The 26,626-nt window shown below is 44.7% G+C and overlaps 1 protein-coding gene across 4 annotated transcripts in view; it reads left to right on the forward strand.

Moving 5' to 3' along the window:
• The first annotated feature begins 1,509 nt into the window (after window positions 1-1,509).
• Window positions 1,510-26,626, forward strand: part of SLC20A1 (solute carrier family 20 member 1) — a 37,832-nt gene continuing 12,715 nt past the window's right edge. The window contains exons 1-4 of one of the 4 annotated variants that reach the window (XM_085635793.1): window positions 1,510-1,938; window positions 7,570-8,168; window positions 16,136-16,276; window positions 16,366-16,451. In XM_085635793.1, coding sequence (XP_085491919.1) covers window positions 7,820-8,168; window positions 16,136-16,276; window positions 16,366-16,451 — 576 coding nt within the window. In that variant the 5' untranslated portion in view covers window positions 1,510-1,938; window positions 7,570-7,819. Of the gene's footprint in view, window positions 1,939-3,942; window positions 4,132-5,348; window positions 5,506-7,569; window positions 8,169-16,135; window positions 16,277-16,365; window positions 16,452-26,626 lie in introns of those variants that run through there. The other 3 variants (XM_085635796.1, XM_085635794.1, XM_085635795.1) reach the window with 3 other exon arrangements.

Consider the following 26,626-nt stretch of genomic DNA (forward strand, 5'->3'; position numbering starts at 1 on the left):
ACTATGGCCTTGAAGCCCAAGGGCTGAAACACCCTCCCCTGGGCCTCACAGTTCAAGGAGTAGCTTAATGTTGTTTAAAGTCATTGTTGAGAGATCAGTGTTTTAACTTGTAAAGGACAAATATAGAGCTTATAGGAATCCCTTTCAGAGTCCGATTTTAATTACTTTGTGTCTGAGAAACAGAGAACTAACCTCATTGAAAGCCATTATCCTGGGTTTAAACTGCCCATCTTGCTTTGGTTCACTACTTACTTTAAAGAATGTTTCACCTGCCATGCACCTCCCAGCCACAATGTAGCAGTAGGTGTCCGAGGAGTGGCCCCCTCTTCCCTGGGCCTCACCATGCTAGGTCATGGCTACAATGATGCCTAGTAAGTGGTAGCCTATCTTCTGGGCTGAGCAGTCATTACCCAGAACTCAACTTTATCATGCAGTAATCTGCAAACAATTCGTTAACATGGAGTAAGGAACTCCATCTTTTCTTTGAAACCCGAGACTAGCTTTTCCCTCCATTGTGGCTAATGTAATCCACTTAATACCGCCTTAAAATAGATTGACTTATTTTAATTTGGACATTTATCCTTTTAACCATGTTACTTATAAGTTATATCCATACGGTATTGCTTCAGCAATGCCAAAGAAACTTAATAGTCATGTGACGTCACCTTCTGTGATATCGCATCTCATGCAAAGTAGAGGGGCCTCACATCCTCCCTTTTACCGACGGCCCAAAAGTGCAAGGAACGGACGTGAATATTGTGTCCGGTAAGAGGGACTTAAAAACCTATTCTTCGGCTAATACCCTAACAGCCTTTTCTCGTACTGTTACAAGACATAAGGCCCAGCCGCAAACATTTTGATGGGCGTTTTTTAATCACATAACGCAGGCACACTGTTATTGGAACTTCTGGATTTACCAAATGTATTATCCTAAGGTAACGGACACCAAAAATGTAAGCTTTTCCCTAAACAATCCTCATTCAGGACCGTTGTTACCCTACCTTCAGCATGCCTGTGCCCCGGCCCTTGTTGCCCCTCTTTTGTTTGCATTGGTTACTAGCAATGACGCGTTTCGGGTTGCCATTCCAAAGTGGGCGAGACCTCTGCTGGTCTACCAGCACTGAGGTGGTCGGCGGGCGAGAGGCGTGTCGTCACGGTAGCAATCTGGCAGCAAGCTGAGTGGGAGGGATATTTACTCTGATTGACACATGTGGAAGGGAGCTCGGGTCTGAGCGTCGCCGAGCAATATGCGGTCACCGACCAGTCCCTTGACTGTACGTCGCATTATGAAGGAATAAATGTGTGTGAACCACATTTGATGGGCTTTGGAGCTACAGAGAACAACGTGGGTGGAGCCTATATGTCGACTGACACTTCTCAGGATGGGTTGGGCAGCCTTTGAGTGACAGCCTCATAGGATGTGGGAGGGCCTTGCGAAGGGCCTTCTTGCAAGATGTGAGCACAGCATACTGCAGCCGCTCAAAAGGCGTGGCTCAGACACGTTCCACCGGAGAGGTCACTGAGCTTAGCCTGCTCTATGACCGGCCTCTCCTTCTTACAGGATGTAGGCGGGCTTTCTCGCTGAACACTCCCAGGGGCGGTACAGGTTGGGTCGAGCGGTGACGCAGGGAGGCGTGACCATACCCAGCCTTTTATAAATACAGCCGGCGCGCGGGATCTGTCAGTGAATGGCGGCGGTGTTCGCGGCTCTGTTTTTATCTTTTTAGACGTGCTCGGTGACGGAGGTCTCGAGGTCGGCGATTTCCCGCCCGCGCGGTTCCCGAGGATCCCGTTTTTTCCTCCCCCCCCCCCCCCCCTTGTTTTAGTCTGTTCACGGCAGCGATTTGTGCGCAGGCGCGGAGGAGGAATCTCGTGCTCAACTGAGTGGTTCGTCCAGTTAAGGAGCGGAGGAGAAGTAGTGCGGCCTTTCCGGCTTTGGTGAGTACTTGAGCACCTTAATTTTCCTCCTCGTCTCTTCTCTTTTTGTATTCCGTGCATGCCCATTCTTTTCCACCATCTTCCGGTTGTGTTCATTTTCCGACTGAACTTAATATCCTTCCGCGTTTCCAAGGCCTTTAACCACCCCTTCCTTTACCTCGGTACTAGTCGCATGGCTTGGTATATTGCGTATGCGTGCGTGTCTGACAGACCTTGCTTGAAGCCGGTAGGGGTCCTGAGGTTCTAGTGTGTATTAAACTGTATATACCAAGCGGGCTTATTTCCCCTACTCTTACACCTCCGCACACTTTCGTGTGCACACCGGCTTTCACGTTTCCAATGATGGTAGCGCGAGGTGTCTATTAATCAGAGTATATATCCCACCTGCTCGTAGTCAGGCCTGTCCTTCCTAGGGCATAATGGCGCCGGCACAGAAAGAGCTTCCTGTCTTAAACTCGAAGTATAGCTAGCTCGGACTGTTATCTTGTTCCCCCGGCGCCTTATTCGCGGCACCTTGTGGACACACTGATCTCTTACGTGCCCACCAAAAAATGCCACTACGAGGCGTACAACGCTCCATGCCATGTGAGGTGCAGGGTGGAGTTTATAGAATACGGAGGCAGTTCACACGTAACAGAATGTGATATTCATTGTAATTAGGGTCGATGGAGTCCCATTTAAACTGGAGTGTAGATGTTCAACATGATGAAAGGTTGGGAGCAGACACGTGAGGAGGCTAGTAGTGTGACGAAACTGAAGCTTGTTGTCTACTGGCTGTCTTGCGGGGGACAAGGTTAGTGATGTAGCACGATCGACCTATTGCATGCAACAAGGCATCGGACACGTGGTTTGTTTCGTGAAAGTGGGAGCTTAAGTTTTTCTGAATTGCGATATATGGTGGTGGCTTACCCCCAGCAGTAGTAGTCCTTGATGTTGTTGCCAAGGCAGAGTTTCAGACCTGGGCTTTGTACGACAGCAGGCTGGTTTACAGACCGCATACCTGAGGTTTTTTTTTGGGGGGGGGGGGCGTTCGTGCCCTTTGACCCAACAATCCAGTATACCAGTTACATCTATAGGACGATGTTATACTTACTTGTATAGCTTTTCCACGGCGCAACCCTTAGATCATTGAATACGCTTAATTGCATAAATAGTTGTCATAGGACACCTGTAGCGCGTCATTTTCTCGCTTCAACAAATACTTTCTTAAGGTGTCGTGGATTTAAGAGCTGGATGTTTGTACACGTGATTCACAAGCGTACTGTTTTACTACTTGAGAATCTAATGCTCATTGGTTGAGTGAACCATTAGAACAATTCGTACGTCATTGTGGGTTGCTGCTATTAGAGCAGTTATCCTGCACAACGTTTCTATACTTTAATCAAGTGTAATTAGTTCAAAAGAACGTAATCTATATGCATCAAAAGAGCCTTAATCTACCGGACTGCATGTATCCTCTAAAGGGCAGTTGAGTGTCCCATGGTAGGTCAGTCTCACTATTACGATTGTGGCTTGCTGTGCTATCTATCTTCTGGTACGTGGATCCCACTCGCCATGTATCATTGCACAATTTGCATTTATTGATCGATGTTGAGCTCTCGCCATGATGAGCATGCCTTCCAACTTTTGTTGGAATCCACATATATCCCTGGCTAGACGTCAGTTACGCCTTCGCGGGTGTCTGATCGGATACTAGCTCAGCGGCACAACATCTTTCTTTCCTGGGCAGCCCTTTTCTAACATGGTAGACTTGTACCCTGTCAGATGGTTCCGTCATCATTGGGACAACCTGTTGTTGGCCTTTCTTCTGTTGATTGAAACCTGCCTTAAATATTCCCCCTTTTTAACAGTAGAATCATCTTGTTACTTGCACCAATGATCTGGGCCGTTAAGCACCCTCTAGCCATGGGTACCCACATTTTCCCAAGGGCCAGAAGGTTTTGTCTGTGATGTGATCATGGGCCGCATTGAAGCCAATAGGGTAGCGTTTGGGGCGGGGCATGCCAGTGAGGTGGGTGTAGTGGAAGTGAAGCAGAAACATACAGTGGCTTCATTGCACAGTCTGAAACCAGAAAATCTGGGATTCATCCCGGCGTCACCCACTTTACAGCACTGTGTGATTCTAGGCAATCCAGTTCTCTTCCCTCCTTTTTTCTGATCATATATGAGGACGTCGAAGTACATGACATATGGGTGTGTATCTTATAAAACCGTCTCCTGTGTTTTTTTTATTTAATAGTCTATAATGTTCGTGTATAATAGGTACGAAGCCCAAAGAGTGCACTTACCAACTGACTTGCATCAATTTCACTATTGACATTGTCAGTGTGGGGTGAAGAGTGAATGTTTGTAAATTCTTGTTTGAAAACTATTGCGTTTAAAAAAAAAAACACCTTTTTAAACGCATTAATATAACGTGGTGTACTAAGGTGAAACGTCTGCTAATGAAATGCACTTTTTGAATTTTGTAGATACCTTGTCCTGTTTTTACACTTGCTGCAAGATGTTTTTAAAAATAAGTGTTTATAAAGTTATGCGGGCTAGCATAACCTAGGTACTTCATCGCGGTAACTTCAATTAGACTTTAAATAAAGTCTTGCCTGTTTATTTAACTAACTTCTCGATGATGGTGCGGAGTCGAGGAAACAGCAGCCCAGTGTTGCTGTTGACCATTGTACCACATGTAAAGGTCAGGAAGGCCGCATGCGACCCATGCAGGGTGCAGTCTGGTTGCATCCTTGACGCTCTTGGCACCACGGGAGTGTGGCGAGAGTAAGCCGTACCAAGCAGGGCAAGCGTTTGAAAAGCTTTGCTTGGTCGGTTTCGCATGTTAGCGGGCTGTGCCTGTTGAAACGTACCCTAGCATGCTACGGAGCTGATAGTCCACAAGGGGTCAATCTCGAGCTGTGCATGCAAGTTTAACTATACATTTAGGTGCGGGGAGGTGGGTAAATAGGGTAAGAAAAGCGCGCCTTGCGTCCTTGGGTTGCGATCGCTTGTCGCTGACGGAATTGCGGGCCGCGCCGGTTGGAGGGAGAGTGCTAAGCCATCAGCAAGGCTTTTCACTCGCAACTTAAAAGCAGATAAAACCGGCTTCTTCTCGTTGTGCAATCTCCTCTCTAAAGGGGGGTTGCTAGCACCGCCCTGTGCTCCCTTTCGCTGCTTTGCTGTGACAACCGCCGCACTCATCCAGACAGCGTTTTATTTTCATAAGCAGTTTTATTTATTGACTTGGGTGTTGAAACCTATGAACAATCTGGACGTCTTTATCGTAAATTGTGCATTGAGTGCATAGGGTGCTATTGGAAACGGTAGATAAGTCCACGAGCCTAATTGTGAAGGTGCGCTGGCATCAGATGCTTGGTTTAGGGCAGGCTATAAATAGCCCGCGCCAGCTTCACATTCAGCTGTCCCAGTGCCCCGGGAGAGGAGCGGACGGCGGGGGCTCTGACATGGATGTACGACCTAATGGAGGGTAGAATGGACACAGATCTACTGTAGCGGTGCAGAGTGAACCCAGTCCCCTCTGAATATTGCGGTCCGCGCATGTTGGTTTCCGTCGTCCGGGTGATTTTATGAGTTTGGTTGTCTTGTCTGTCTGGTGATCCGGTATGTGGGTGGCAGCATTCTTCGGAAATTTAAATTACCCTGACCTTAAACGAAATGACGACCATCTCTATATAATGCACGTAGGTCAGAATGCAGTGGTATTTTCTAGTATCGGTTTAAATAGCTGTGGAATCGGCTTGTCAATGAATGGATAATGGCGCACAGTGAGTGTACTATAAGAGGGAGGCGGTAGTTCTTTGTTGCTGTGCAAGACTCCTCACCTGCCCTCTTGTATGCCAAGCGCGCACCGCACATCGTGCCCGATGGCTCTCTGCCAACCTCGGGTGTAGTACTTTTTTCCAATCCCGTGCCAGGGTTGGGAGTATTCGCCGATAGCCCTGTTTAAAGCCTTGACGCTCTCGCCCTTCAGCGCCGTACTAGACAGCCTGGGCGGGAGACGTGGGCGGGAAGAATCGTTTCCTCTTTCTCTGCTGTTCTGCAGAGACCTTCGGAATGAGCGGGAAGGTCACTTCAAATTCAAATCCACGGCGGGAGGGTTTTATTTTAAGGAATACAGGCATTTATACCCCCCTCTTTTTTTATTTTCTTAAATGTAAGGGTCCTTCTGTCCTATGGAGGGTTGCTTCCGATTTCTGTGGGTTTAGTGGGTGAACTTTCATTTACCGGTCTGGCTTTTTTGCATGAATCTCGAGCGGGATCATAATGTCGAAGTCTTTGTATCATCGCTAAATACTTTGATAAGCTGAGAGCTTTGCCGCTTGATTACAGAAATATTTGTCTAGACTAGCCGCATCTTCCACGCAAGTTTGACCTTTTATATTTACATTTTCAGTTGTTTGACTTATTTGTACGCATTTTTTTTAAAACAATGGACATTTTTTAAAAATCAGACACCTCATTTTAACACTGTATTGTTGCCATTATATAATCGAACACAATTATGTATTTTTAATGCATATCTATGGGAAGCTGTACATAAAAATCCAGCTCAACCCACAATTTTAGGTAATACCATCAATGGCAATCGGTTTAAAACTGACATCGGTACTAGAGGAGGATGCCGCCTGTGTCGACACTAGAGAAGGTTGCTGCCCTTGTGGTTCTAAAAGGGTCCCGAGATATTGTTTATCTCTAGGCTTGGGCAGTGAACTCCGCTGAGATTGCAGAGTTTTCTGCACTCCGGAGTGTAGAAAACTCTGCTTAGCGCAGCAGCGTTTTTTTTTTTTTTTTTTTTTTTTTTTTTGCGCTCATGGATGTTAAGTTGGTCGAGCGCGAGCTGCTGCTTGGGTAGAATTTCCACCCAGGCGGCAGGGAGAACAGCGCGAACGACAGTTCTTGCTGGGCTCTGCAGAGTGTTTTTTTTTTTGTCACTTTGCGGGGTGCTGCGTAGCAAAACTCTGCGAACTAAGCCCAGGCCTGATTATCTCCAATAACATTGGGATTGGAATACTTGCTGTGTGCTGTAGTACTGTAATACATGTTGCCTTTGTGGATTCCACAGAAGGGGCAATATTGTCCGTTAGCCGTTTTAGTTCTGCCCCCTCGGATAGTTACCGAACTATTGGGGGTCTATGGATGTAGTAGTATCCCCGTTAAAGCGCTTTAATTTACCCCAAAGCAAGGAAATCCCAAACCCATGTTAAATTGTTAGGCCCCTTTGCAAGGTGTAAGCTTTCTAGATGGTAGTTTCCATGCTACAGATTAGAGTCTCAAACATTTAGCGGTTTCAGTAGATTAGTATTTGAGTTCCACTCCTCTCCCCATGTTTATATGTTTAATACCTATAAATACCTTTCACATGTCCTCATATGCTTTGAAGTCTTTTGAATCAATAACTGCACCCACTCTCTGCGCTCAAATTCAATAGCTCCACTATAACACTTGCTAAGCAGGTATTTCAATTTCTTAGCCAAAAAAGTAGTCCAGTTAACCCATATATTCTTGTGCTTAAATTGTTTCAGTAAATGTTTATTTTGCATTTCTCAATTGTCAGTCAGTTCTCTTATTTAAGACCTATGTGACCAGTTTTGAATATTCTTTATTATTTCTTTCCCTCTACAGAATGAAGAACTTGCTGTTCCATCTCTCTTCACCATGGGGCTTTATTCATCATCTTTAACTCGTCGGAGACAAACGAACTCTAGAAAACAGACGCTGATACGTAGAGGATAGCAATAGGTTAACACCTCAATACATATCATAGTTTACAGTCTTATTTAATTTTATAATACATTATTTATTGAATATTTTCATACCTCATTTTGTTTACATATCAAGTTAAATATTTTTTGAACCACTAATTTTGATAAACATGGAATCAACGACAGCCTTGATGAGTTTAGTTACAAGCATAGTGGGTGCAGAGAGCGGTGGGCCGTTGACTGCATTCCTTTGGCTGCTTATAGTGGGCTTTATCATCGCGTTCGTCCTTGCCTTTTCTGTGGGTGCCAATGATGTAGCAAACTCCTTTGGGACAGCAGTGGGATCTGGCGTGGTGACGCTCCGGCAAGCATGCATTTTGGCATCCATCTTTGAGACGGTGGGCTCAGTCCTTTTGGGAGCCAAAGTCAGCGAGACCATCCGCAAAGGGCTGATTGATGTGGAAATGTACAACACCACCCAAGAGCTACTGATGGCAGGATCTGTGAGTGCCATGTTTGGTAAGTTTGGTTTCTGTCATACTTTTAGGTGCATGTCCAAATGTGCTTTAAGGATGGAGCCAGCATTAAGCTCTTGAGTCTGAGATTTCACCTTTCTCCCAAAAAACCTCCACGTAATCCTTTTAGGTAGCTTCACAAAATAGGAACCTTTTTTGACAGTTGTCTATAAAGCCCAACTATCAGTTTTTAAGCACACTCGTCCTTTGTCCAACACTCAATTCACCCTGTATATTAATTGCATGACTTTGCTATGACATGGACACTGCCGCACAAACTAAATCCACTTTATGCAACTTTGAAAAGGTAACTAAAGTGCCCCTCTCGTCTGAACCATTTTAACTTGCAGCTTCAAGGTCTGTCATACTGGTATAATATACTTTGGCAGCACGGTTCAAGTTGTGGCTACCACGTAGGCCCAGGGTGCTGGAAACCGATCTTGCATGTATCACCCTTCGCCCAACAGGGTTCATTCATGAAGGGTTTCGGCATCATACATAAACCCTTCACGTTAGTAATAAATGCATTTGTGCTTGCTACTTATAGTTTACAAACTCCTCCAGGATCCACCGGGGTAAACACCAATGCCTCAACCAGTGTTCTTAGGGGCTGGTGAGCATCTGCTTAAACAGACTTCTAAATGGTGAGCATTACATCTCGTCATCAGACACTGCAATCGGACTGCTTGAAAACAGCCACCTACACAGTGGTGTTCCCTGTACTCAAAACCTGCTGTTCCCTGCAAAACATTGGCTTCCTTCACTGAAGCCCTCTGATGTGTGATTAAATTATCTAGGTGGTCTGTAGTGTTTTTGACAAGATGTACGTACCAACATCGAGGCAATCCTGGTTAGCCAAATAGCTAAAAAAAAAAATCTGGGCTGGAAGATTTTTACAAGGCTGCATATTAAAACACCAACCCGGCTGTGGAGAATACTTCACCATTTGCTGGTGTTCAGTAACTTATATCCTAGACTGTGGGGCAATGGCAGTTCCGGATATAGATTCTCTGTGCTAGTTTCTTCTAGGGAAAAAAACCATGCACAGTAGATTTTGCAGCATAGCGAGTTGCGCTCCTGCAAAAATGCACCGGACGTGGTGTTGTACACGAAAATATTAAGCAATCCTCATTGGCTGTAGTTGTGTGTATATACCTTATCTGAATTAGCAGTAAATCCTTTCCATGGGCATAATTTTTCATATATCCTGCTTGTCCTCTCCATAAGATTCTTCCAACATTAAGACCTCTTCTTTTTGCCTCCTTGTAATAACTGCTGGTATTTCGACCAATCTTAAGATGCTTTTCAAAGGAGCATGCTCCTGTTTAGGTTCTTTAAACCCTACCCCCGGAAGCTGTTCTGTTTAAATGCATAAAGGACTTTTTAAAATTTGAAAAGCCTGCTATAAAATCATTCTAATTCAGCTTTTTTTTTTTTTTTTACATGCCTGATCTACAAAAATCTATGCATCTTCTCACTACAAGGCTCATTGGTTGACTTTAGTTGTTCCTCCAAAGGTTTTCATTGGAGGAACTATTGTTGCCTTTAGCCACAACGCCGCTAATAAGATGCAGCACATCCAGTAGCTCTCCTGCTGCTGTTGGCATGCTGATGAAAAACAAATTTAGCGCCTGGTCACTTTAGTAAACCAAATGGGTCTGGTTTATAACTGAAAAGGCAAGCCACACCCATTTACTTTACTCTTTTCTGCCTAGGTGAACTTATATGCTAGTCAGGGGTATTAAGTTGCTTTGTTCAGCTAGCTTCCTAGGTTACCTGCTGTACGTTACTGCCTCAAGAGTAAGAACCCGTAAAAGAAAAACATTCTGGTACGTGGCTGTGACCATAGGATAAAGTCTACGTTTTGGCGAAGATCTACTTGAAATCTTGGTAGGGAGCTAAAATGATGGCCCATTCCTTTTTACTTTCTATTGACTTCTTCATGGGAATATGTCCACTTGTGTTGTAGGTAGCTTTTTGAGAAATTAAAAAGCTGTATCGAACACTTCTGTCTAGCCTGCTCCTCAGCTGTCTTACCCTAAAACGTTCGTGCCTTTCACTGTCACCATCTGTACAAATGAATCCATTCCCCACAGAAGTGCAGATCAGTTTTCAGTGGCATGCGTGGAATATTTTCAGTACATGAGTCTATTTTTACTGTTGGATGTCTTCCGAGGAGCACTCCTACCCAAGGCCTGCTAATACCCCCCCCCCCCCCATTCCCATTGAATAACCAGTCGCTGCTCCTCCTTAAACTAACAAATATGACTGTTAGAGAATCTAGTCACCTGAATACTAACCCCACCACTATATTTGTGTTGACATTTGTTGCCAGTGTGGTCCTTCAGAGGCGCATCTGGGTTTTCTGATCCCTATTGTGTTAAAGAAATAGAATCTCTCCGGGCCTGTTCTGGGGTTCATGGGGCAAACCTGGTTGCTGCTGCCTGACCTACAATGGCCCTGCAAACTGAACACCAATTACATCCACTCAGCACTTTACCTTCTTTGGTTGCAGGGCAATTAAGCCAAAGTTTTTCAGGGGGGGTAGTGTGGTGGCAGAGATTGGACTCCGCTTTCTTTCCCATGCTTCTTTTTGTGAAATATGTTCCTTAAAGCACTACCAAACACAATGCTACACAGAAATAACTTAAGACACAACTGCAAATGCAATATCGGGAATTCTGCACAGAAACTAGTCTTGTTTAACATACGCGGAAGTGAAGGCTCACCAAGTGCACAAGTAGCTTATTAGTTATGTGGCCTGTAAGACAGTCCTTTAATGTCCCTGCACGGAGTATTCCAATTATGTTTTTGTCACAACCCATTTTTGTTGGATACATGAGGCACTCTGTAGAGGTCAGCACTCTTGGCTTCACCTCGGTTTTAACTGATGCAATGGGCATGTGTCCTTGGTTCTTCAGTCAGATATGTGCAACCACGCTGCTGTCAAATTCTCCAAACAAGTGAGCATGCTGGTCGACAGGCCACCTTTGATCTGCCCAAAACAAGATTTTGCTGGCTTCTTGAGTGGACTCTGGCATTCTGTACCAGTCACTTCAGTTAGTGGCAGTGTCCTCCCTGTGGAGTGGTGGGGAATGAAAGAGTGGTCACTTATAGCTGTTCCTCAGGCTTGTACCTGTAGGGTGTTAGTTCACAGTAGCTCATAGCTGCAGAGCACTGAAGGATAGCTGTCATGACTCTTGTAGGATGATGAGTGTCTTGAGGTTAGGTTGGTGAGGCTGGTAGACCAACTGGCCGGTGCCAGTTACTTAGTTTCTTCATAGCATTTGTCTCCCTATAGGGGCCAGGCATTTCTTCCCCACTTTCAGATGGTCTGCAACTCCAAGGTAACAGGCAGACCCACTGCCCTTCTCTGGAGATTCCTGACAGACAAGACACTAGTTCTGAATGTCAGGATTTTGTGGCTACTCTGCAGGGTAGCCGATTCCTTTCTTTAGGTCTCGCGACCTGCCTTGCACTGCGCAGCAGTGCTCGCGCAGGCGAGAGTCCTTTTGTCCGGGGTTCAGAAATGGACCCTGGAAATGAACACGCTTGTGCATGTGTTTTTACTTTTGCGGCCGGTTATTGGCCTTTGCCTGCATGTTTGTTTTAAAGATGGCACACAATAGGCCAGAGGTGGGCGCATAGCTCCGCCCATGGCCTATTGGGGTCTATCACGCGCATTTCTGCCATATGGCTTCAATTATCGTGGTCTGGCCATTACAGCGTAGTTACTCTTACATAGCAATACATTTCCGGGACTCCATTTGTTCAGTGATATAACCTGAGCAGGTAAAGCTGTCCAAACAGCAACATCGCATCATAATGGCAAGTAAAATGTTTTATGCTTATAGCATTCTATGTGGAGATCCGCTCTCACCTCTTCAGAGAGGGAAGGCAGGGTTGGGGCTCGTTCACTCCTACGTTGACAGACCCTGGCAAACATCCTTGAAGCGGTTGTCAATCGCGCAGGGGCAACTGCGGTTTGGTTAATTGGCCCTCGTGATAATGACTTCCGTGTCAGGCCCACGGTGTTGTCAACTGTGAAGGAATCTGTGCTTTTTGACGACCCTGAAATATGAGCTTTAGCTCCGTCGCCAGTTTTCTAGTGATGGATTTATTAGGCCCAGGGGAAGCTGTTAAAGGCACCGTGCGATGCTGTAAGTTTTCTCATAATTTTCCTGTTTTTTGGGCCAAAGATGTGTACGGGTCTTTATATGACTGATGTGTTGTACATCATGCACTGATATACTGCAGTGAACATCACTGGAAAGATGGAAGACCATTATAGGTTAAGAGGGATGACTGTTGCTTCTTTACAGTGAAACCACACAAAATAGGCTGGCTGATCGATGAATAACTTTGATTACGACACATAATATTACTGCACTGGGTTTGAGTCGTAAATTAGGATGCTGAAAGCGATCGCAGGTTGGAAACGAGGGAAGCAATTACTCTAATGTATTTCCCCAAAAAGTAAAATCAAATGTTTCCTGAAAATTGTTCCAGCAACATTTATCCCAAAAGAGTAGCCAAATATTGCAGTTTAATATTTACTATAGTTCTACGTTTAATTTGCATAAGTAAGTACGGCAACTGAATCCGAAATAACCAGCATTCTGAAAAATAGATTTTGCAATCTGGTTCAGTATCCACTAGTAGCACTATTGCAATAGATCAAAGATGCCACAGACAAGTTTATAGATTTGTGGGGAAGGCACTACTGCTTGTAAAACGTAAAGCACACTTTTCACCATTGGGAAGAAAATCTCACAGCAAGGATTGTGATGTAACAGCACGACTAGAACTTCAGACCGAACTCTGTGAGATAGCTCAGTGAGTTCAGCGCCAGCTGCTGACTCCTGTCGAGCCATCAGTCGCAACTTGAAATCCTGGAGCCAGCTCAGCAGTTTCTCGCTCACGAGCTTAAACTGAGCACCATCGAGCAGGTGCCTAATATCACATCTTATCTATAGCAGTTCGAATCGGTCGACCTGTAACCAAGCGCTAGAAAGCCATGTATTATTATATATAGAGTAGTAAGGCAAAGCTAGGCTCGCATTTCACTTGTCTAAACACACTCATTTATTTGTATCCTTCTGTTTGTGTAGGGGATACTGCGTAACCCAATGGCTTCCAGGCGCTTGATAGAACCGCTCTGGGGCTGGGGTCGTGATTGCGAATCTTGACTAACCCTGGGCGTAGTTCGCGAAGTAGCACTTTGCGAAGCTACGCAAAGTGCACTACGCAAGCTACGCGTAGCACTTCGCGAACTGCGTAGTACCTTGTTCGCACTGTGCCAGATGTCGTTTTCAATGATTGCACAGTGCCGGTTGCTTGTCCGCACTGCGCAATCATTGAAAATGGCATCTTGCACAGTGCGAGCTGTAGTTTTCTGCTGCTCGAGTAGATTTTTACTCGAGCGTCGGCTTTCTCAACGTGAACTGGTAGTTTCTCATCGCGAGCATACGCGACCACTCGCAATGAGAAACCTGACCACCTCGCGTTGGGAATCTCGCCGGGATGTTTATTTTCCATGCTCGCGATCGCCAACTTGATGTTGCTGATCGTGAACAAGGAAAGTCTCGCCGGGATGTCATTATGCATGCTCGCGGTCGCCAACTTGACGTTGAGGACCGTGAGCAAGCAAAAAATGACCGCAGCACTACGCAACACTGCGCTACGCGTGTTCGCACTGTGCTACGTGCAATTCGCGTAGTGCGAAGTAGCGCGAACTTCGCAAACTATGCGAGCATAGTGTTTTGCCCAGCCTTAATCTTGACCTGCCGAGGCCTCGCAGTAGAGAAGGAATTGTAGTTTCTTTAAAGCCCCGGTTAGGGCCCAGAGGCATCAGGGTGCTGTAGGGAGATCGGGAACCAGCCCTGGAAGCGCAACAAGAGAAACAGAGCCGGGCCAGACAGGGCCGAGAAACACTTTTTAACGTGTATTAAACACCAAGTGTTACTTTTTAATGAAGGCCAGTTAGGATGCTGGTTTATGGGATTGTTATATGGTTTTTAAAGCTGTTGCAAGTTACGTTTTATGGAGATTTGTCTTAATAAACGTATTACTACTGCAAACAGAAGCGACTAGAATAGATAGCAGGCACTACACGCCTTCAAGGTACACTCTTCTGAGCTGGCTGATCGGATGCCCGAAGCCAACTACTTCACTCATTCAGAGTGCACTGTGGGACAAAGTGATCCAGGAGGGAGCTCATGAACTCACTCCTCACATGTTTTTGATGTCTGAACGGAATCCTGCTACCTCTTGAGAGCTAGTTAACCGAAGATAAGCATTTTGTGAGCGTCTGCCCTCATACACGCAAACAGGGAAGTTTGTATTGTGTTTATGAAGCGCTTCATACTGTTGTCCGTGCCTTCTTCACCCCCGCCCTCGTGATACCTACCGTTTGCAATAGGTCTCGCGTTTACGGCAGTTTGAGCTGTTGGCATTGTAAATTGCAATGCCTTTTATTTATGTTTTGGTTTTTAAAACCAATAAAAGGCATTGTCATTTACAATGCCAGTAGCTTAAATTTGCGTAAATGCGAGACCTATTTCATTGCAAATGCTTGTTCATAAAAGCACTGGAACGAAGTGGTAATGGTCACGTCCCACTTTTATAGTCCTTTTCCAGATCTGTCAAAGGCCTGGAACTGATTGTATTCTAATTGTAGAGCAGACCCCGTCTGAGTGTTCTTTTCTCATCGGGCATTAATGAGTGGTGTCTACAACTGAAGGACCCACAACCGCAGCACAATCGAGGTTAAGCTCCGCACCTGGCTTTCAGCAGTCCTTGTGGGAGTTTAACTTGTGATACGGGCAAGCCCTGCCTAAACCATTCTTATCACCTCTCCTGTGCCTGCCCGCCAACGGCCCTGATGGTAGTTCTCTGAGAGAGATAATCTACGAAAACTTCTGAGGTTTCACTCCATTTTTAAAGCTGCTCTTTCTTGTATGATAGTTGAATATTTGGGGCTGTTTCTCCCAGAGCAGCAGTGCCATCAATGTGTTTCTTTGCCTGGGAAGTCTAAGCTGCCACCTCAGTCTTGTGGTGATTTTGTACCAGGGGTCGTCCATAATGGGACCCATTCATCTGGTGAAGCATACACTCAAATTGAACATTGAGCTTTGCTACCTGTACAATACACACATGCATTTAGTATGGATGTTAGAGCAGCGTCTGGGCACTACATTCAACCTGAACTTAACACAAGTGGTTCCGGTTGGCACTATACACCTACTAACTAGGAAAAACTTGCTTATTAGTTAAACCTTGTACTCTGTCATTTCTACTTAATGTATATGTCCCCGGCTACAGACCATAGTCTTGTGAGAAGGGTACATTGGTGCACCACTCAAGGCCACACAGCCAGATTCAAATCTCACAACTTGGAGGATTGTCTGGGTGACAATCTACACACGATTGTCGATCGTGCTAGGCCAAAAGAATGTCGGGATAACCGCTATCATGCAGCCGGGGTAATGAGCTCACTGATTGCTCATCCTTGTACCCATTTCAGGGACAGCCTCTGTTTTGGTTTTGACTGATTGGTGTTGGTGACAAGTGGGTGACCGGTCACGCCTGTAATAGTTTAAACTCCCAGCTGCATTTAATTTCCTCTAATTCTGTAGCTACTTCAGCAGCTTGTGCTGTATGTGTAGAGTGAACAGAAGGTGCCTGTGCTCACTAAAGCTTTTGCAAACCTATCGAACAAACTGCAGCTGATAGTTTTATTGCAGAGCATAGTCCTCAGATTAGACGAGTGACCTTTGAGGTACAAAACTGTTTTTTCGGCCTACATAAAACTTAAAGTACTGACATTGTTTTATCCTACTATTTATTTCTTAATTACTGTGAAAAGCATAATCGTAAGGGCACATACTTAAACTAGCTATTAGGCAGTGGACCACCCCATGGGTCCGCATCAGTCTGTAAACTAATGCATACATTCATTTTCTTTTTTAGGTTCGGCTGTATGGCAGCTAGCTGCTTCATTTTTGAAGCTTCCTATTTCCGGTACCCATTGTATTGTGGGAGCCACAATTGGTTTCTCGCTGGTGGCCAAAGGGCAGCAAGGAGTCCAGTGGATAGAGCTGCTTAGAATTGGTGAGTAATGCAGTTTCCCAGCTAGGATTTTGTTTAATTTGTTTCCCGTTTCTAATGTTAATAGTGTTTTTTTTCTTTTTTCTTTCCAGTTTTATCTTGGTTTATCTCGCCACTTCTCTCTGGTATTATGTCTGCTTTGCTATTCTTTCTCGTCCGTCAGTTCATTCTCCGCAAGGTGAGTTCCTTTATTGTACTGCATACCTTAATTATCATTGGGCTAAGCAATAGGGAGTTTGCTCTTCAGTATTGGGGTCTTCTTAACAACAGAAGAATCATCTTAAGTGAGCCAGACTAGCATGCCTAGTGAAATAATGAACCATTTCTGCTAAATAGGGCTTCAGACATAAACCTGCATATGCACTCTTTGTTCACTGGATGAGCAGTGCAGATTGGATTTTTAATGCAGACCTCTAATAAGCTGGTCCATTTCCTCCATTGTATGTATGGCCTATACATTTCTTTGATTACAGAATGGAAAAACACAACTACTTTAGCATAGGAGCACAGCCCCAACTGCTGTGGTGAGATGGCTGATAAGTGTAGGGCCAAAGACCTACGGCTTCACTGCTCGAAATAGTGGGAGTTCTATGCCGTTTTGTAAAACTAGACATTTTGCTGAAGAGCAATTTCATATGGGACGGATATGTATGCAGCAGAATGATTGCGATACAAAGCAACTAAGTAGAGGCTTCGTGACTGGGAAGAAAAAAAAGACAGTCTGCCAATGGTGGTCTGGTTGTTAATGGAAAGTCTCTAAGAATAGCCTATATTGTCTCATAATTCTACCTGTGCAAGACCATTTTTCTGTGATCATTGGTTGCAGCTGGGCTACGCTACTTTGATCACATGCTTTTTTCTACCTTCGGTCAAGAGCTGTCCCGGTTTGCTGTAAAGGGGTATTTACAGCTCACTAGTTTCTGTACCAATCTGGGCGATTGGGTGAATTGGCTCGAAGCGATTTCGTAATAACTCCTTCTGACATGGGTGTTAAAATGGTGTACCGTCCCTGAACAGGCTGCTTGACGTGTGAACCATGCGTTTTCCTGGGCTGCTTGAATGGTCTGCATTTTGTAATAAAACGCTGACTAGATCAGTTTTAATACCTCGCTGTAGTCCACATATCTGTTTGTTTAAATGAGCACTGCACTTAATGCAAGTTAGACCTCCGCTGCATAAGTGTGCACACTGTGGTGGCATAAAGCTTTAACCCCCCCCCAATGTTAGTTCAGCGCTTGCCTACTTTGTTGCAGACACCTATGCAAAGGGCACCATACTGGACATGTGGCTACAGTACTAAAGCATCAGGACCCATTTTGTGTGATACGCTCTTTGGATAACAGACTAGCAACATTCCAACCAATGTGCCTGATTCAAAGAACTAGCCAAGACTGCTATGTTTTACACTGCAGATTAACGTTGAAGCAAAGCATGTTGCTACTGCTCCAGTGGAAATGGCAGATTTACGTATTTTCCCTGTCACTCGTCATCACACTAACTCACTCATACATTCATTCATTGGTGGGGCCCATAACACCAACACTCATACGTCTCACTCTAATCTGTACACAGGAGAAAAAGTGCTGGACATGTAGTGTACCTAAGTTACCTGACGGGAGTAAATGTCTTTATATATATATATATATATATATATATATATATATATATATATATATATATATATATATATGCACCTATAGTATCCTGACTTTGACATCAAGGAAATCCACCACTTGGTCTATGACCAATTAGTTGGACTGGTTGATGGTGATTTAGAACCAGCTAAAACACAATTTAAAGCCTAGGAAACATTTGTCTAAATTCCAGTACTCCGTTAAAGAATCACAACCTCATTTCTCATTAATCCAAATTTTGTTTATCTAATATTAGTTTGCTCTGCATTAGCGTTTAGGTGCTACAGAATATAACATAATTTGATTTATTTCAAAAAGACATCAAATCTTTAGAACATAAGCATAGATTTCGCATTGCATTATATTTACCGAAATCGGCGACCCTCGGATCACACAGAGGATTATTCAAGGAATTTAAAGAACCCAAGGTAAACCATGGAAATCTTGATCGGCTCAACGTAGACCCAACGCCACAGACTATCATCCCAACGAACCACCCCCCTTGCGCGGACAAGGGTCTTTATACCCTTTTCCTCTTACTTTAGATCAATGTGCAACCATTTTTACGGTATTCAGTGTTCTGATTGGCTAATTAAATTGGTACGTTCTTGGAGTTTTCTCATGTTCGCAGGTTTTCCCATGAGACCCGGCATGGCAGAGAACTGTATATCCTTTAATGCGGGTCACAGGAGAAAGTTCCGAAGTAACAATAAGCAAGCCTTCTCGTACAGGTCCCTCATTGTCCCCTTGGTAGTTCACACTTCATCTTTTGGCAGTCCTCCATGCTCCTATCCTTGACAAGGAACACTCTGGTTTGGGGTTGGGGTCACTTGGAGATCTCCAGAGCCATCCGATTCTGCGCAGTAGACCTCTCGCTCACATGACGGCGGCACCCTCTGAGCTCCATATTGAGTACCGCGGCCTAGCAGGCCCGAATACCAACTTAAGCAAAAACAGACATAACAATAATTAAAATATAAAAATGAAGATTCGAATGTTTAATCCTAGTATATATTAGTATTTTCCTAGCTTGTAGCAACATTTAAAGCAATAATACTCCCCATTTTGCAGCACTGGAAGCACAAACCATCACCAAAGCAACATGAAACATGCAGTTTTCTATTTCACCACATTCTAAAGTTAATTCGCGTACCATAGTTAATAATTTTAATTGTTTGCCATGCAATTTGCATTTTAGTCCCATTTGTATCTCGTGTTTATCAAGGGGCAAATGTTGATTAGTCGTTCCACTCCACACTAGTTAGTACGAGTTAATGCTTAATATGGTTAAGACCTTTTTCTCATGCAAAATAGAGGAGGTATACAACGTTTTGTTTTACCTGCTCCATCACTACTCTACAGAGGGTTGTCGAACTCCTTTTTGAAAACCTTCTTGACTGGTAGATCCCAGTGAATATCTTGTGCAGTGCAAGTAAATGCTGGAAAGATGGAAATTAAATGGGCTTTAATTTCCATAAAGAAATCCTCTGTATGAGGCATGTTTGTCTGTAGCTACATATGCTGTGCATACTCCTGGCATTTAGTGTTTGGTCCGGATGTGTGCAAGTTGTTTCTCTTCGAAGAAGTCTTTCGAGTCACAAAGTATTGACCCTGTTGCTGCTAATGCACATGGACATAGACTCCTACTTTGTTAATTTTCTTTCCACTGTCTGGTTCAAATGTGTTCTCTGGTTCAACACCGCAGTTTTTTTAGGAGGAGGAGGGATTTTTGTCCGGTTAACATGGTACCTATCATCCATCAGCATTGTACTTCACTCACATTGCTCTTTCCTCTCGATTGTCATTTGAAAACTTACATTGCCCCGTTTTCATATCTACCGCAACCCCTGCTGCACCTCACCAGACCTTCTCCCATCTACGTTGTCTCACCATCATGCCTCGACGGCAACGGAACAGATGCCTTTTCGCTATTCTCCTTGCTGCCACGCAAAATAACCTCAGACCAATCATCATGTCTGTAATTTGTCACAGGAACAAACTGAGCCGCCTGCTGCTCCTGCTCCAAAAAGACTCGACTATTGCACCTGGCGACTCAGTATATACACCAGACATTTTCAGTCCTGGTAACGTCTAGGGGGAACACACATAGCCACCTGCTGCAAACTAAGACTCTCCCTTAAAGGGAGCTCTGACCTGGAGATCGATGGCTTCCCACCTACTCAGCAGTCTGAATATTGCCGCCTCCCCATACCCAACGGCATGAATCCCCTCTGGAACATTAAAGACAGGACTTCGGACTGCTGCTGTTTTCAGGCCTTGGTTGGCACTAAGCAATTACTTCGAAGCTCTGACTTGGCACCAAAAAAGACCAGACTGAGCGCTTTGGCTCCGACCACAGTGGCACAGTCGACCTCTGCATCCGCTTAATCTGCCTCTGCCCGGAGTGTGCTATCTGCGCTGAAACAAAATACAATTTTGGAACCGAAGACTTCCTCGCCCACCTCCAAGTCAGACACTAGTTCATTACATCCTCCATAAGCTACAGGAACATCTTGATTCAAGGCAAAAAATAGCTCGCCATCCACCCTCATGGGCCGTATGCCCTCCTTTCAGGACTTGCTGCTTCACTCTCTAAATGCCAGCTGTCCGTCTAGGAAGCTTTCTATGCTCCAGTTCCTGCAACTCTGCGCTGGATGGCAGATAAGGGTACTAGCCCCTTACCTCTTCCACCTTCACCATCCTCACCTCCTTCTACAGGGGACACCCTTGATGTTATACCTCGGGTCTCCAAATTCTGACAATGGGTTGTTGGCATGGTTGGGGTGGATAATTTGGTACTCCTCCACAGGACCCACCTGGGTACACAGATTCAACCTTTACCCTGACTATCTCCTCCCCCCCCCCCCCCCCCCCCCCCCCTTCCTACCGATTAGATCCTTCTTGATCAGTAGAGCTGCCTCTTTCCATAAAGTAGAGCTTTACAGGGAGCCCTTAGCGGAGTTCCTTTTCAAAAAATCCTTTCCTTAACTCACCGGTCCACCCAGTCTCTCAATGCTCATGGGTATGGTGTCACACACCTGACATTTTTAAAGACCCCACCAGAGCTAGGACTAAAACACCAAAAGTCGATAAAATATAAATATATATATATATATATATATATATATATATATATATATATATATATATATATATATATATATATATATATATATATATATATATATATTCACTGAAAAAACCATAGGTTTCACACATGTTATAGTTAGCGGAAATTTTACTGATAAAAAACCAATGAAATTCCCCCGTTATAGTTAGTGCAGGCAACTATAACTCACGCGACCGCAATCCTCTGCTGATGCTAATACTGTATTTAGACACTTATTTGCCCATGTCTTCTTCCATACATTTTTAGCTATACATATATTACAAATATTTTTTTTTCATAAAGACACATATGTCATCAGCAGAAGATTGCGGTCGCGTGAGTTATAGTTGCCTGCACTAACTATAACGGGGGAATTTCATTGGTTTTTTATCAGTAAAATTTCCGCTAACTATAACATGTGTGAAACCTATGGTTTTTTCAGTGAATTTGCAAGGTTTTTTAAATGCTAATTCCTAACTATAACGTGTGTGAAACCTATGGTTTTTTCAGTGAATTTGTACGGTTTTTTAAATGCTAAGTTACTTTACGCCATTCGTGGCGTGCGCGCCCACTTAACGCAGTTCGTTCCGTGCGCGCACGGTGCGCTTCGCGCACCGTGCGCGCACAGTGAGCACGCGGTGCGCTTCGCGCACCGTGCGCTTCGCGCACCGTGCGCCCACTTTACGCAGTTAGTGCCGTGCACGCACGGTGGGCACGCGGTGCGATGACAAAGCAAGAAAGCACGTCAACAAATCTGTTTCTGCTTTCCTCCGTGACTATGGTATGGGTGCCATTTACCACAACAACTTGCGTTATGACATGCAAGACATTTATAGAGGAGATGGTGTGCACTTCAATGATGAAGGGAACAGAGTCTTCCTCTTGAACCTTAGACTCTGCATCGGTACTTACTTGTAGGTACCACTAAAAAATCATTTCATAAACACAACGGCTCTTTTTAGAGCCCCCTAATATCTAAACACTTAAATCTGATTTTCATTTTTTTTTTTTTCTACCGTACGCTTACCGTACGCGTACCCCGTGATTTTTTTTAAAATCAATAAATGTTTTTTTTGTACTTTTCTGTCCTTCTTTGACCCCCTTACAAATGTTAGGGGGTCTGTAACTCTCCTCATTGCCCCCTTTCCTTGTTTTCACTCTTTTTTTTCAGAGTGAAAAACACAAAATGGCGGCCGCCGCTTCCTGGTTTCGGCCGATTCGAATGTTTACTAAGATCCAATCAGAATCGCGCTCGCGCACGCCACCGTACGCTTACCGTAAGCGTACCGTAAGCGTACCGTAAGCATACCGTAAGCGGGCTCAGATATATATATATTGATTTAAAGGCTATTTTCTCAGAATCTACTGAACAGATTTACACCAAACCTACAAAAGGCACTTCCTTGACCTAGGGACTACCTCTCTGCCAAATTTTGAGTAATTCTGTTCAGCCGTTCGGGCTGTAGCTCGTTCTAAAGGTCCTATGGAAAAATGCATGGGAAAAACGCGTTTTGGGACCCCCTTTTTATCTCAGCCCCCGCTTGACGGATCCCCCCGAGACTTTCAGGGTAGGAGCGGAGCGTAGCGCCCCACCTATTTTGAGAAATTCGCGAGGATTCGTCGACCGGCGCCAAAGTTATTCAAAATAGAATGTTGAGGTTTTCCTATGGAAACGTGGTCCTAACTATAACTACCTACTGGCGACCGCCAGTAGGTAATATATATATATATATATCCTACTGGCAGTCGCCAGTAGGTAGTTATAGTTAGGACCACGTTTCCATAGGAAATCCTCAACATTCTATTTTGAATAACTTTTGCGCCGGTTGACGAATCCTCGCAAAATTTTCAAAATAGGTGGGGCGCTACGCTCCGCTCCTACCCTGAAAGTCTCGGGGGGGGGGGATTCGTCAAGCGGTGGCTGAGATAAAAGGGGGGTCCCAAAACGCGTTTTTCCCATGCATTTTTCCATAGGACCTTTAGACAGAGCTACAGCCCAAACGGCTGAACAGAATTAAATGAAATTTGGCAGAGAGGTAGTCCTCAGGTCAAGGAAGTGCCTTTTGTAGGTTTGGTGTAAATCTGTTCAGTAGATTCTGAGAAAATAGCCTTTAAATCAATATATATATCTGAGCCAGCTTACGGTGCGCTTACCGTACGCGTACGGTGACGAGCGCGATTCTGATTGGCCGTTAGATCTTAGTAAACATTCGAATCGGTCGAAACCAGGAAGCGGCGGCCGCCATTTTCTCTCTCGCACTCTGACAGGGGGTTGAAAAACAAAGTGCAAAAACATGTAAAGGGGCTGTTTAGACAGCTCCCAAGCTCCTAGCCATGTCGAGGGAGTCCCCAACGATCCCCCCAAGTGAAAAAAGGCAATTTTAATTTTTTCGAAAATTTCGCCGATTACGCTTACCGTACGCGTACGGTAATAAATAATAATAAAAAAAAAAAATACCCACATTCTCCCCACCCCGTGTGCAAATGGTGCCCGAAGGTCACCATTTGTGCATGGCTTATTACAGCAAAACAGAACGAACGAACTGCGTTAAGTGGGCGCGCACGCCACAAATGGCGTAAAGTAACTTAGCATTTAAAAAACCGTACAAATTCACTGAAAAAACCATAGGTTTCACACACGTTATAGTTAGGAATTAGCATTTAAAAAACCTTGCAAATTCACTGAAAAAACCATAGGTTTCACACATGTTATAGTTGGCTGGACATTTTACTGATAAAAAACCAATGAAATTCCCCGTTATAGTTACTGTAGGCAACTATAACTCACGCGACCGTAATCCTCTGCTGATGACATGTGTCTTTATGAAAAAAAAATATTTGTAATATATGTATAGCTAAAATTTAATGGAAGAAGACCTGGGCAAATAAGTGTCTAAATACAGTATTAGCATCAGCAGAGGATTACGGTCGCGTGAGTTATAGTTGCCTACAGTAACTATAACGGGGGAATTTCATTGTTTTTTTATCAGTAAAATGTCCAGCTAACTATAACATGTGTGAAACCTATGGTTTTTTCAGTGAATATATATATATGTATATATCTCCCATCTGACTCATTGTACATCTGACGTCTGCTTCCACTCGATTCCTTAGTCATCACCATTGCCTGTAACTGAGCAAACTCGCGGAGATGCCCACCGCAAAACAGAACAAACCCATAGATGCTGCAGAGAAAAAGTATCTGTGTAATCAGCCTGCCATTGCCATAGTGCAAATTCCGTGGGCCTCCTTTCAAGATATGACCGTGCCTACTGGGATGAAATGGAGATTCTCCTATACCTCCCTGAGGAGCATAAACACGTGGTCAAGATGGTGTTGGAGGCCAAGCTCATTTTCAGTACTTTCATTCGCTATGCCTTTGACTCTAACATCACGGCTAGGGGGCTAAATTCTAGTATTCTCCTTCAGACATTCATGGCACATATATCTAGCTTCAAGTCAGAAGTTGAGCAAAATCTGCTGAACATGCCTTAGCAGAACATCACTCTACTCAAAGAGGAGCCAACACCCTCCGCAAAGACACAATGGAACCATCAGCATGGTACAGGAGTATACTCCCTAAACTTATGCCCAAAAAAGACTGGTCCCGCAGACCCATCCTGGACCGCATGCCCCTAAACAAATACTGTTAGAGCACTTTCACATGGTAATCCTTCAGGATATTATTCTGCTTCTCCAGCAAGGCAACTCAATGGCTGCAAATACACCTAAAGGATGCCTACTTCCACATTCCAATTCATACGGCTCATCTGCATTATCTCGTATTTGCCATCAGCGAAAGGCAATACCCGTTCAAAGTCCTTCCCTTTGGGGTCCTTACTGCACCTAGGGTATTCACCAAATGCCTTGCGGTGGTATCCTCCTATCTCTGCAGACGGGGCTTTCATATTTTCCCCTACTGGGCAGCAGGCTCCTCAAACCTGCCACCCATCAGCAGTGCCAAAACCATACACAAGCCACAATAGATCTACTTCATCGCTTGAGGCTTACCATTCATGCCACCAAATCTAACCTGTACACATCAGCCTTACATTTGGGCTATTCTGAACAGAGGTGGGCTTAGCCTATCCCAATTCAGCGATTATCCAGACTTTTCAAGCACTAATTCCCGCGTTCCAACCAAATCAACAACTGTCGGGACGGTCATTCGTCTCTTGGTCATGACCACCTCCTGCATAGCCGTAGTACCGCATGCAAGGCTTCACATGCATCAGGAATGTTTAGCGCAACAGTGGTCTCGGGCAGAGAGTCATTCAATGATAATGTTGATCGACCGCAGCACTCTCTGCAGTGGTGAGCACCAACAACTTGTTACGGGGCGGCTTTCCTCAACCCTGTTCTTCAGGCCATCGTTACAACTGGCGCCTTGCTCACTGGGGTGAGGAGCACACTTAAAGGATCTAACTGTGCAGGGTCTGGGGGAGACCAGATACCAGGGTCTCCACATCAACCACCTGGATCTTCTAGCTGTTCATCTAGCTTTGAAAGCCTTTCTGCGTCACGTGATGGGTATGGTTGTCCATTTCCAGACGTGCAATATGACAGCCATGTACTACCATCAGAAACAATGAGGGGGGGGCGCTCTACAGTGGTCTGTTATCTCAGACCATTTGTCTCTCCCTTACAGCATTCATTTGTTAGAGGAATACCTTCAGGGGATAGACAACAATTTTGCTGACGGCAGTAAGTCGAAGAGTGGGAATTCCACACCACACGTAAGTCCTCCACTGTTACTTGCACAAATGCGGGTTCTCTCAAATAGATATGATTGCATCCGCAGATAACACCAAAATACCCAAACTTTGCCTCCAAATTTCCAGTCGAGCGGCAATGCACTTTAGATGAATTTGTCAGGGATATTTGCCTACACTATTCCTCCTCTCACATTAGTGGTTCGGAGGCTTCAGCAAGAATCCCTAAGCTCATCTTGGTAGCGCTCACATGACTCGCCAGCCATGGTTCACAACTCTGCTTGACCTCTCTGGTACCGCTCGAGTGGCTCCCGAATAGCCTGGGTCGTCTCACCCAGAACCATGGAGAAATCTGTCACCCAGATTCCAGGTCCCTCATTCTTGCATTCTGGCTCTTGAGGTCTTAGAACTTTTGTACCTTAATCTTCCACCTGAGTGCATGAGCATGCTCAAGGAAGCCCTCACACCTACCACCGGTGCCTGCTATGTGGCCAAATGCAAAAGTTTTGTCTGCTACTATCACCCAGAACAAAATGACCCTTTCAAAGCTACAATACAGAACATTTGTTTACTTGCTTAACTTAAAAATTTCTGGGCTAGCCTTTACCTCCATACGCTTGCTTGTAGCTGCCTATCTTCAAAATAAACAATACATCTCATCAAAATACCAGTGATTAAAGCCTTCATTGAAGGGCTCAAGTGATTCCTCCCCGGGTTCCACCAACACCCACTTGGAATCCTGCATGACTCCTGGGCCCTTCATTTGAGCCCCTTCTTACTGCCTCTATCTCTCCCCCCCCCCCCCCCCCCTTTCAATTCCTATCGTGGAAGGCGACCTTTCAAATTACTTTGCCTCATGCAGGCAAGTCAGTGAGCTTCAAGCATGAACTCCGGAAGA

This window comes from Triturus cristatus, chromosome 11 (genome assembly GCF_964204655.1).
Source record: "Triturus cristatus chromosome 11, aTriCri1.1, whole genome shotgun sequence".
Lineage (NCBI taxonomy): Eukaryota > Metazoa > Chordata > Amphibia > Caudata > Salamandridae > Triturus > Triturus cristatus.